General features: G+C 43.6%; 2 protein-coding genes across 2 annotated transcripts; both read right to left on the reverse strand.

Annotated features, from left to right (window-relative positions):
- Positions 1-4,504: 4,504 nt before the first annotated feature.
- LOC118394735 (odorant receptor 131-2-like) lies at positions 4,505-7,025 on the reverse strand. Its single transcript, XM_035788230.1, is given in 5 exon segments — positions 4,505-4,524; positions 4,635-4,645; positions 4,836-5,331; positions 6,697-6,809; positions 6,877-7,025. Coding segments are annotated over 5 exon segments (789 nt in total).
- Positions 7,026-9,380: 2,355 nt separating this feature from the next.
- Positions 9,381-11,721, reverse strand: LOC118395025 (odorant receptor 131-2-like). The gene has a single exon (XM_035788789.2). It carries the CDS (start codon positions 11,677-11,679, stop codon positions 10,654-10,656), a length of 1,026 nt encoding a protein of 341 aa, XP_035644682.1. The 5' UTR covers positions 11,680-11,721; the 3' UTR covers positions 9,381-10,653.
- Between the last annotated feature and the right edge of the window lie 637 nt (positions 11,722-12,358).

A 12,358-nucleotide genomic window follows, 5' to 3' on the forward strand; every position in this document is an offset into this window, starting at 1 on the left:
TTTTCAGTGTGGCCTGCTTGAGGAAAGGTCTATGTCTGCAAATCTGAAATGTTGAGGAAAACAACGCCTTGATATGCACACAGACAATTTCATGACAATATACAGTGCATTCGGAAAGTATTTTTCGTGGTCTGAGAGTAAGCGGGCTGTCATGTACCTTTTACTGAGGAGTGGCTTCTGTCTGGCCACTCTACCATAAAGGCCTGATTGGTGGAGTGCTGCAGAGATGGTTCACCTTCTGGAAGGTTCTCCCATCTCCACAGAGGAACTCTGGAGCTCTATCAGAGTGACCATCAGGTTTACCGCAGGTGAACTCCAATGAACTTTAAGAAACATGTCAAGGACAATCAATGGGTACAGGATGCGTCAGAGCTCAATTTCAAGTCTCATAGCAAAGGGTCTGAATACTTACGTAAATATATATATATATATTTTTTAATCAATTTGATAACATTTCTAAAAACCTGTTTTTGCTTTGTCCTTATGGGATATTGTGTGGAGATTGATGAGAAAATATTTTTTTTACATCAATTTTAGAATAAGGCTGTAACATAACAAAATGTGGAAAACATCAAGGGGTCTGAATACTTTCCAAATGCACTGTACATGATCCCTAAGATGAATAAGATATAATGAACTAACCTTAACTTGTCCTCTGATGGAGAACGTAAAGGTTTGGGAGGGATGGGTTGTGGACGTTTAATACATATTTCACCATAAACCACTATGACACAAAACATCTCCGGGAAGAGGCATTTCCTTATTCTACAGTTTTTGAAAGTCTTGATTTCTCAAGAGATAAATTAATTTCAAGCCATTCTCAAAATGCATCATGCTCATAAGTATTGCTCAAGTTCCTTGATAGCAACAGAAGAGTAGGATATGATGGAGAGAGACAACAGGCAAGACATGGAGACAGCAACAGAAGAATAGGATATGATGGGGAGTGACACCAGAAGAACAAAACAGGCCTTAACAGAAGAGGATAGACAAATGAGACACTAACAAACAAGAACCTGAGACAGCAACAGACAAGACACCGAGAAAGTGACAGAAGAGATGGAGAGGGTTTGATGAGCACAGAGTAGACTGTCACTTCAAGCGGTTCTATAGATTCTAATTCGTTTTATTTATTTGCCCAAATTATAACAGCTGAAATACAGTGAAAACGTAAAACATGGTTTACAAAACATTTGCAGTTGAGGTGAAAAAGCCTGTGAAAATACTATTAAAACAATTGTTTGCTTTATAGACTTTTTCCAAACAGGACAGGAAGAGAGATGAGGAAACACGAGACAAGTTAACTGAAAACTATATAATCTCTCAATGTTCTAATCTCTCAATGTTCATATCAAAGCGCATCAAATTTATGCACTTAGCTGTTAAAATTCCTTATTTTTTATGCCAGGGGAGGATAACCCCAGATCCCTTACTGGCTTTGGGCAAAGCCCAAATGTCTTAAAATCTTAGAAATGCCACTGATCTCACCCTGCATCCCACTGCTGGATTGCCTCTGAAGTTAAGCACGGTCAGTTTTGGTCGGTCCCTCTATGGGAGACCAGATGTAGCTGGAAGTAGTGAAAAATACATATGTGAAGGGAAAATAAATCCTGAGGGAAAAACGTGAAGAATTCAAATGGGGAAACTTCACATACGTGTCCGAAAACCATGTCTGACTCGTGAAAATTATAACAGCCCAAAAAAGTTAGTGACTTTTTTGTAAGGGAACACACCTGAAAAATGTTGGGGCTGCCTTATATATATATATAAATGTTTGAATATCAAAAGAAACCCAACTCAGACGTGTAGAGAAAGAGGACATTATATGAGTAGTAATAATGTAGGACTATAGACATGAAAACATTCCAATAACAATTGATTATACTCTAACCGGGAAACAGGTTAATTAAGACATGTTAGTGTTTCCCCTACCACTGTAGAGGCCGGGTGGGTTTCTGGCCTAAAGATCAAATCAAGTGCACTTTATGAGAAGCTAGTACAGTAAATATTTGAATTCCTTGCAGGTTTTCTTGGGAGGAACTGGGGTATTTTATTATTCTCCTGATCAAGTCATCATAACATGCAGTACCTTCAGAAAGTATTCAGACCCCTAGACTTTTTCCACATTTTGTTACGTTACAACCTTATTCTAAATTTTTTTTTTTAAACAACTGAGCGATCTACACACAATAACCCATAATGACAAAGCGAAAACTGCATTAAATGCATAAAAAATTAAAAAACAGAAATACAGTACCTTATTTACATAAGTATTGAGACCCTTTGCTATGAGACTCAATATTGAGCACAGGCACAGCCTGTTTCCATTGATCATCCTTGAGATGTTTCTCAACTTGATTGGAGCCCACCTGTGTCACACCTTGATCTGTTTAACCTGTCTTTGTGCCTGTCTCCACACCCTCCAGGTGTCGCCCATCTTCCCATTATCCCCTGTGTATTTATACCTGTGTTCTCTGTTTGTCTGTTGCCAGTTTGTCTTGTCTTGTCAGGTCTAACCAGCGTTCTCTCCCGCCTTCCTGTTTCTCTAGTTCTGTTTCCTAGTTTTCCCGGTTTTGACCATTCTGTCAGCCCTGACCCCGAGCCTGTCTGCTGTCCTTTACCTGCCTGACTTGGACCTGATCACAAACCTCTGCTTGCCCTCAACCTGCCCTTTCCTGCCTCGTGTTTCTAATAAAGCATCTGAGAACTGTACTATCGGCCCAGATCCGTGTCTATAACCTGTGGTAAATTTTATTGATTGGACCTGATTTGGAAAAGCACACGCCTGTCTATATAAAGTCCTGCAATTACAGTGCATGTCACAGCAAAAACCAAGTCATGAGTTTGAAGGACTTGTCCATAGAAGCTCAGAGAAAGGATTTTGTCGAGGCACAGATCTGGGGGAGGGTACCAAAATATGTCTGCAGCATTGAATGTTCCCAAGAACACAGTTGCCTCCATCATTCTTAGATGAAAGAAGTTTGGAATGACCAAGACTCTTCCTAGAGCTGGCTGCCCAGCCAAACTGAGCAATCGGGGGAGAAGGGCCTTGGTCAGGGAGGTGACCAAGAACCCGATGGTCACTCTGACAGAGCTCTAGAGTTCCTCTATGGAGATGGGAGAAACTTCCAGAAGGACAACCATCTCTGCAGCACTCCACCAATCAGGCCTTTATTGTAGAGTGGCCAGACGGAAGTCACTCCTCAGTAAAAGGTAGATGACATCCGCTTGGAGTTTGCCAAAAGGCAGCTAAAGAATCTCAGACCATGAGAAACAAGATTCTCTGGTCTGATGAAACCAAGATGGAACTCTTTGGCCTGAAAGCCAAGCGACACGTCTAGAGGAAACCTGGCACCATCCCTACGGGGAAGCATGGTGGTGGCAGCATCATGCTGTGGGGATGTTTTTCAGCGGCATGGACTTGGAGACTAGTCAGGATCGAGGGAAAGTTGAACGGAGCAAAGAACAGAGAGATCCTTGATGAAAACCTGCTCCCGAGCGCTCATGAACTCAGACTGGGGTGAAGGTTCACCTTCCAACAGGACAACGACCCTAAGCACATAATCAAGACAATGCAGGAATGGCTTCGGGATAAGTCTCTGAATGTCCTTGAGGGGCCCAGCCAGAGCCCGGACTTGAACCCCATCGAACATCTCTGGAGAGACCAAAAATAGCTGTGCTGCAATGCTCCCAAACCAAGCTGACAGAGCTTGAGAAGATCTGAGGAGAAGAATGGATGAAACTCCCCAAATACAGGTGTGCCAAGCTTGTAGCATCATACCCAAGAAGACTCAATGCTGTAATTGCTGCCAAAGGTGCTTCAACAAAGTACTGAGTAAACTGTCTAAATGTTAATGTGATATTTAAGTTTTTTGTTTTTAATACATTTTCAAAAATGTCTAAAAACCTGTTTTTGCTTTATCATTAGGAGGTATTGTGTGTAGATTGATGAGGGAAAAAAGCAATTGAATACATTTTAGAATAAGGCTGTAACATAACAACGTGGAAAAAGACAAGGGATCTGAATACTTTCCGAAGGCATTGTACATGGTTTATGTTATGACATTTTTTGGGGGGGAAGAACACATTTCACTGCAATGCATATAATTATTGATGCTGTAGACCTAAAAACATACAGAAGTGCATTTAACAGAGCTGTGCATATGTACCAAGACATTAACACAGTACGTCATTGTCTGAGGACTTGACAAAGAAAAGTGCATTTCAATACCACAAGATCATGTGATAATTAAATCCAATACGTTGTTACATGCTGTTGCAAATCATGTTTTATATATCCAAATTTGAAACAGAAAAGCCATTATTAATGAGTACATCATGCAATACAACAAAAAATATCTGTTAACCTGTTCCAGTAAGTGATGTCTTTTCATATAATCAGCTATTTAAATATCAACAAATATTATCTTATTCAATCCACAAAATACATAAAAACTTTTCATCACTGTAGGTGTAAGGGAGTATGTAACTGGTGGCAGGGAAGTCAGGCGCATGAGAGCAAAACTGGGTAATCAACAGAGCAGTTTTATTCATAAAACCACCGGAAACCAGTACAACAAACAAATGGGTACAACACCCGTCGCGCACCAGAGAAAATGTGCACATGCACTTACAATAAACAATTCTGCACAAAGAAATGGGGGGGGACAGAGGGTTAAATACACAACATGTAACGAGGGAATTGACACCAGGTGTGTGGGAAGACAAGACAAAACAAAATGAAAATGAAAAGTGGATCGATGATGGCTAGAAGACCGGCGACGCCGAGCGCCGCCCGAAAAAGGAGAGGAACCGACTTCGGTGGAAGTCGTGACATTAGGCCATAGACAAGTGGACTCAGACATTGTGGGTCCAGAATAAAAACAATGTAATCAAAGTACCTTACATCAATAAAATTTCTGAAATGAATCTGCAAGACAGCCGCCTAGATGAATGGGCATCACATCTGGATCAGACAGAGGAACAGCTGGATGGCGTGGAGGATCCCCATTTTACGACTTTTAGAGGAAGATTTCATACTGTCTGATGATGCCTCTTTAGCAACTGCTATTATTCTAGCATAGGTAAACACAATGGTGATGGACATGACCAGAAAGTAGAACTGACTTACTGCTGATTTAATGTGACCCTGCCACCTATGTACAACAAGCATCTCCACTGAGCACTGCTTGTCCAGAGTGTAAAAGTCCAGAGGTACTGAGGCAAAGAAGATGGAGACCATTATGATGGACTGTATGGCGCTGATGCTGTGGATGAGTAGGATGCAGTGAATGGCTCTGCGTACAGTGGAGAGCTCTCCATATCTCAAGTCTGAATAGGAACTCTACCTTCTCCTGTGTGGAATTTCACCTTTATTTGTAAATGCTTTATTTAGACAGATTATAATTATACCGAGAATACAGAGAAGGAGTGAAAGTGGGAAAGGAATAAAAATCCTGAGTTGTAGGGCAGAAAGAGGGACACATTTATTTGTAATGTGACCCACTCAACCACATCTCCACATGTCAAGTGAGGAGCTTGTGAATCCCATTGAGTTCAAGCCTGGGCACCCATGTCAGAAGACAAATGTTTAGATTGAAGGCAAAATGTGAACTTCAAACATTGTGCTGCCGCACTGTTCAGAATTCCCCCAGTCTGGGGCATAAAGGTGGAGAAAGGAAATTCATGTTAGGAGTGCCCTCTGGATAACTCTATGATGAAATGGGGAAACCAACCTGGTCACAGAGCAAAATGTATTATAATTTACAAAATTCGTACCACTTTATTTAGTATGATATGTTACTTTACGAATCATACTAAATATAATAGTGGTTGTACAATACAATAGAAATTGTAAGACATATAGTATCCTACGTTTTCATGTCTTTATTGAACACACCGTGTAAACATTCACAGTGTAGGGGGTGGTTAAGTATGTGAAGCCTTGGATTTAATAACTGGTTGACCCTCCTTTGGCAGCAATAAACTCAACCAAACGTTTTCTGTAGTTGCAGATCAGACCTGCACAATGGTCAGGGAGAATTTTGGACCGTTCATCTTCACAAAACTGTTTCAATTCAGCAATATTCTTAGGATGTCTGGTGTGAACCGCTCTCGAGGTCATGCCACAGAATTTTAAATCGGGTTGAGGTTCAGGACTCTGACTGGGCCACTCCAGAAGGTGTATTTTCTTCTGTTGTTGATTTACTTCTGAGTTTTGGGTCGTTGTCCTTGTCACGTTCTGACCTTAGTTCTGTTACTATATCTTTGTTTTAGTATGGTCAGGGCGTGAGTTGGGGTGGGCAGTCTGTTTGTCTTTCTATGTTGGTTTTTGAGTTCGGCCTAGTATGGTTCTCAATCAGAGGCAGCTGTCAATTGTTGTCCCTGATTGAGAATCATACTTAGGCAGCCTGTTTTCCCACTGTGGGTTGTGGGTAGTTGTTTTCTGTTTTGTGTGTTTGCACCTTACAGGACTGTTTCGTTCACGCTCTTTGTTGTTTTGTTATTCAGTGTTCAGTTGATTTATTAAATATTAACATGGACACATACCACGCTGCGCATTGGTCCGATCTTGACTACTCTTCCTCAGATGACGAGGAGAATCGTTACAGAACTACCCACCACCAAAGGACCAAGCAGCATGGTGAAAAGGAGGAATGGACATGGGAGGACATCTTGAATGGCAAGGGATCATACACATGGGAGGAGATCCTGGGAACAGGTGGACGCAGGCCAGGAGAGTGGAGGCAGCAGGAAAAGGGAACCAGTGATACCAGGGAACATGGCTGGCAAGGAAACCCAAGGATTTCCTGGGGGAGGCACACAGGGAGTGTGGCAGAGTCAGGAGTCAGACCTGAGCCAACTCCCCGTGCTTACCGTAAGGAGCCAAGGATGGAACCAGAGCCGGTCAGGGCGGAATTGGAGGTGAGCGAAGGGAGCGAAGCAGAGACAGTGACGGAGTCGATGGGGAGATTGGAGGACAGAGTTATGAGGGAGTTTCTGTGTTGGTGCATGAGGCACGACATCCACCCGACGGAGCGTGTCGGGCGGTGCGTGCTAGCCATCTGGTGAAGACTGTGCCAGCCCCACGCACCAGGCTTCCTGTGCGCCTCCCTAGCCCTGCACGTCCTGTGCCAGCTCAGCGCTACAGCTCTCCAAGCAATGCTTACCGTGGTGGGAGTCGTACTGGTCAGGCACCATGTTATGCTGTGGAGTGCACGGTGTCCCCAGTACGCGTGCTTAGCCCGGTGCGCTACATCCCGGCTCCCCGCATCTGCCGGGCTAGGGTGAGGATCCAGCCAGGGCAGATGGTGCCAGCCCTGCTCTCCAGACAGCCAGTGCGTCTCCTCGGGCCAGGATATCCTGTGCTGCGCACTGTGTCTCCCGTGTGTCTGCACAGCCCAGTGCGGCCTGTGCCTGCGCCCCGCACGTGCCGGGCTAGAGTCACCATCCAGCCAGGATGGGTTGTGCAGGCCATTAGCTCGAGACCTCCAGTGCGCCTCCACGGCCCTGTGTATCTGGTGCCTCCTCCATGCACCAGCCCTCCGGTGGCAGCCCCCTGCACCAGGCTGTCTCTCTGTCTCCTCCCTTCAGGTGCTCCCGCCTGTCCAGCGCTGCCAGAGCCCTCCTCCTGCCCAGCGCTGCCGGAGTCTCCTGCCGCCGGAGTCTCCCGCCTGTCCGGCGCTGCCGGAGTCTCCCGCCTGTCCGGCGCTGCCGGAGTCTCCCGCCTGTCCGGCGCTGCCTGAGTCGTCCTTCACTCCGGCGCTGCAGGAATCTCCCGTTCATTCGGGACCCATTGCTAGGGTCCACAGTCTGAGGTCGGCGGCGAGGGTCGCCGCTCTAAAGAGGCCACGGAGGCGGGCTAAGAGGCGGACAAGGACTATGGTGAAGTGGGGTCCACGTCCCACTGAACTTTCTCCATTTATAGACAATTTGTCTTACCGTGGACTGATGAACATCAAGGCTTTTATTCGGGAATTAAGTCAAGGTCAGAATACGGCGTATCAGACACACCTGGCCATACCTCCCTTTATTTGATCTCCACCCCAAACGAATAGCAGCTGAATAGCATGCTATTCTCATGCTTAAGTTCAAGGTCAGAATACTCATAGAGAGAACAGAATAAAAACGGAATTACATTCTATTTAAACTCAGGTCGGAATGAGGCCCAATGTGATTTCATTCCTCTGTGACCAAGAGAAAGTGGTCTTGTTTAAATTCTATGAAATTGCTCAGCATTCTTTTATGTTAAGAGCCGTAAATCCGGCTGGGAATATCACAGAAAGATGAAACCACAACTGTTGGATTCGCAGAACTGTCACATTTCAATTGTCGTCTCCCAGTCTGGGCTCCATCACTCAGAGGGAAAGCAAATCGATTCTTTGTCTGGATAGGCATGAAAATGTGACAATTCAAGTCAGCTCCACTGAGAGAGTGGTAGCAGAGAGCTGACAAATAGGACTTTCTGTATGACTTCCACAGAGCACTTTGTACACCAGAATTTCTGTTGGATCCAGTCCAGAACCACTCAAAGTCCCCCGTAAGGGGGACTTAACATCTAAGAATGAAAATACACATGCTTTATAATGATATAATGTTTGTCATTCAGCCAGGGTTGGACTCTTTTGATATATTTTAATTGAGTAATATACAAAAGGTTGAGGTTGTGCATTACAATAGGTAGCATATCTAGGCTTCTAGTCTGTACAGACTCAAATAAAGTCATTGAGTTGACCAGTGGCTCTGCTTGTGTACCAGTTCATTTGAGCCTGGGCTCGGTGGCCGTGGCTGTGAGGCTGATCCTGACCCTGTGTCTGTGTGAGCAGCGCAGGACATCTCCCCTCATGTAGCCCCTCAGGCACCAAGTGGGGATATCAGTTATAATGACAAGGTGTGTTTTTAAAAGGGACATAACATTTGGTGTTCTCTTGTGCTTCATCACTGTAGACTAGATTCAGCCACACGGACTGCAAGAGCTTGATAAATGTGAACGCCACCAAAGGGTTTGCCATGACAGCTGATGGTCCATTGTACACCTCACTGTGCACGTCTGAAACCTTTGCAGTTATAAGTTAGAGAGAATACTTCACTCTAAGGTAATACCATGATAGATGGACAAGGGCGAGACAACCATGCAATGATATATGCATGAGGTTTTCCGTGGAAATCAACCTGCCCATAGAATGCATTTTGAGTTCATGATAGGCTAATAGTATATTTCATGAATTACTAATGTTAAGTTCCTTCTAGTTCCTTCCAGTTCCTTCTAGTTACCTAGAAGATAATAGTATCATGAAATTGTATGTAGCGGAATATAATAAAGGTTAAAAGTAAAACTATCAATCATTTCACATTCTTTATATTAAGCAAACCAGACTGTATGATTTCCTTGTTATTTTAATTTACGGATAGTGAGGGGCACACTCCAACACAGAGACATCATTTACAAACAGTGAGTGAGTCCGCTCTAGGAATGTAGTGGAGCAAAACTAAAAGCTGTCAAAAAGATAAATAGTAAATTACAGATACCCAAAAAACTACTTAAGTAGTACTTTAAAGTATTTTACTTAAGTACTTTACACCATTGTATCTATCCAACTGTCACTCACCTTTTGATGTCTTCAATGTCTCTCCGAATCATGTTCGATATAAGTTTCTAAATGATCAATCAGTTGTCTTTCAACATTCATGGCTTGTTTGACGTTCAATAAGGACGTATACATCTCACCAAAGATAATGGAATCGAATTGATTGTAACACAGACTTTGTAAATGGATTTGAAATAATATAGCATTTTGCACGCACATTATGTCCTGGATGAAGTTTAAAATGTAAATGTTGCTTAAACTTGCAGCAGATTTTTGGTCGACTCTAATCGCCATCGTGGCCTTGCTGTAAAATTATGACATTTATGTCAGTTTCTTAAATTGACTCAAAACTGTCCTAATTTAGGAAAGCTGCGCTTGAACGGTCCTGCCATTCTGTGTGATTCTCCCTCAGTGTTCTATCTCAGCAGAGCACGAGCCGCTCTGACAGCTGAGATATGAGCAGTCATTACTTCACATCATCTGTCATCAGGAGGAATGTTTGAGAACGCTTGTTAATTTATTAATAACAATCTCATACATGAAGTTGCATGATTAATGAACATTCATGTTACAGTAGGTAGGTATAGTAATTTGGAAAACTGGTTTTGCTCCAACTTTATAGCAACAGTTTGCACTTTGGAATTATAATGTGTTAATGTGCTCAGTCCCTCCGCCTTTCCACTCTACGTATATTAGTCTCATTAAATGGTTTTATAATAACTCTCTGAATATCAAATAATCTAACCCTTATTGCTTTCAATATCAATCTTTTTATTTTGCCAAAGAAACTGCAAGTCTTCCTATGGGCGCACATTCATCTAGCCCGGTGGCTCAAGTTACAGTATCTGTGCACCAGCAACATGTCCACAACTTGACAAGTTTGGAATAATAATGACATCTGGTGTTCCAGTTTACTGTAAAGCAACCTTCTCAATGCCAAAGTAAGCTTCTGTGTTTGAAGAAAACGTTTTTTTAAAGACACCCCTTTCATCCAGCCAGGGTTTTACTCTTTTGAGATATTTTAATTGACTAATATACAGATTGGCCGGGGCTCTGGGGCTGACCCTTACCCAGTGTCTGTGTGGTGGCCGGGGCTCTGGGGCTGAACCTGACCCAGTGTCTGTGTGGTGGCCGGGGCTCTGGGGCTGACCCTGACCTTGACACTGAACCTGTGTTTGTGTGAGCAGCACAGTACATCTCTCATCACGTAGCACCTCAAGCTCTCATCTCTCAGGCCATAGATGAGCGGGCTAAGGAAGCGCGGCAGCAGTATGAAGCAGAAGTAGATGAAGAAGGAGATGTGCTCGGCCAGCAAGCCGGCGTACACACTGATGAGGCTCTCTGTGACCGGTTGGGTGAAGGAGATCATGCACAGAAGTAGCTGAAAGCCGTGGAGCAGCACTGTATGCACGGCCTTGGCCACCGACGCCCGGTCCTGACGCACCTTCCTGGTCTCCAGCAGGATCCTCATGTAGGTGAACATGATGATGGCCAATACCACTGCGAAGAACAGCCCATTCAGGGACATCTTAAACAGTGTCTGGACAGGGGACGAGTTGAGGACCATGGTTCTGCAGAGCACCGGGGTGGAGAGGACATTCACGTCAGGCTGAGGCTTTCCCAGAGAGAAGTCCACAATGGGCAGGATGCAGCTGAAAAGCCACAGGCTCAGGATGATGATCCAAATATGGTCAGCGTGCCAGGCAGCTGGACGCTGCAGAGGATAGAAGATGGCCACGTAGCGCTCCAGGGACATAGCTGCCAGGATCAGAGGGGTGTTGTGGAAGGTGACGGTGGAGAAGAAGAGTAGAGGGGCACAGTAGACGATAGCAAACTTCACGTTGCCAACAATGAAGAGGAAGAGAAGGACAGAGGAGAGGAGCTGCAGAGTGTCATTGATCAGCATGTAGGCAAACAGGATATATCGGGAGTTGTCCAGGAATTGTCTGTGGGAGGCGAAGGTGTGCAGCATGACCACAATGCAGTAGAGAAAGATGCAGAAGAAAGGGATCACCACACACACCTTGATTATCACAGACAGACTCTTCTGTGAGTTGATGGCATTGCCTGGAAGGTCGGTCAGATTCTGCATTTTTCAGTGTGGCCTGCTTGAGGAATGGTCATTGTTTTCAAATCTGAAATGTTGAAGAAAACAAAGACTTGATATACACACAGAACAACAATTCATGACAATATACTGGATCCCAAAGATGAATAAGAAGTCATGAACTAACCTCAACTTGTCCTCTGATGGAGAATGTAAAGGTTAGGGAGGGATGGGTTGTGGATTTTTATACATTTTTTTTTTTTGCACCACCATGATGCAAGACAGAGGCATTCCCTTTTTCCAAATATCTCAAGGGATAAATTAATTTCATGCCATTGACATAATGTTCATAATTATTGCTTATTCCTCAACAGAAAAAAAGGTCTCGTGTTTAATTTTTATTTAGGAAACTCATTAGAAGTAATAATAACATAGTATAGTCATTAAATTGATGCTTTGAGCAATTATATGGCCCATGCAAGAAGCAAGAACCTTGCTCCATCCAACTTAGCTAACAGAGCCATCTTCACTCAGTTTAAATCATTTGTGCAAAATCATATACATTGTCTTCAGAAAGTATTTACACCGGTTGACTTTTTTTATATTTTGTTGTGCTATAGCCTGAATTAAACATTTATTCCATTTAGATTTTGTGTCACTGGTTTACACACAATACCACATCATTTCAAAGTGTAATTCTGATTTTCACATTTTCTACAAATGA

This window comes from Oncorhynchus keta, chromosome 1 (genome assembly GCF_023373465.1).
Source record: "Oncorhynchus keta strain PuntledgeMale-10-30-2019 chromosome 1, Oket_V2, whole genome shotgun sequence".
In the NCBI taxonomy this organism is placed as follows: domain Eukaryota; kingdom Metazoa; phylum Chordata; class Actinopteri; order Salmoniformes; family Salmonidae; genus Oncorhynchus; species Oncorhynchus keta.

Bases quoted from the DNA above. Each gene is read 5' to 3' on its own strand.
- LOC118395025 (XM_035788789.2), bottom strand. From the start codon at position 11,679: ATGCAGAATCTGACCGACCTTCCAGGCAATGCCATCAACTCACAGAAG.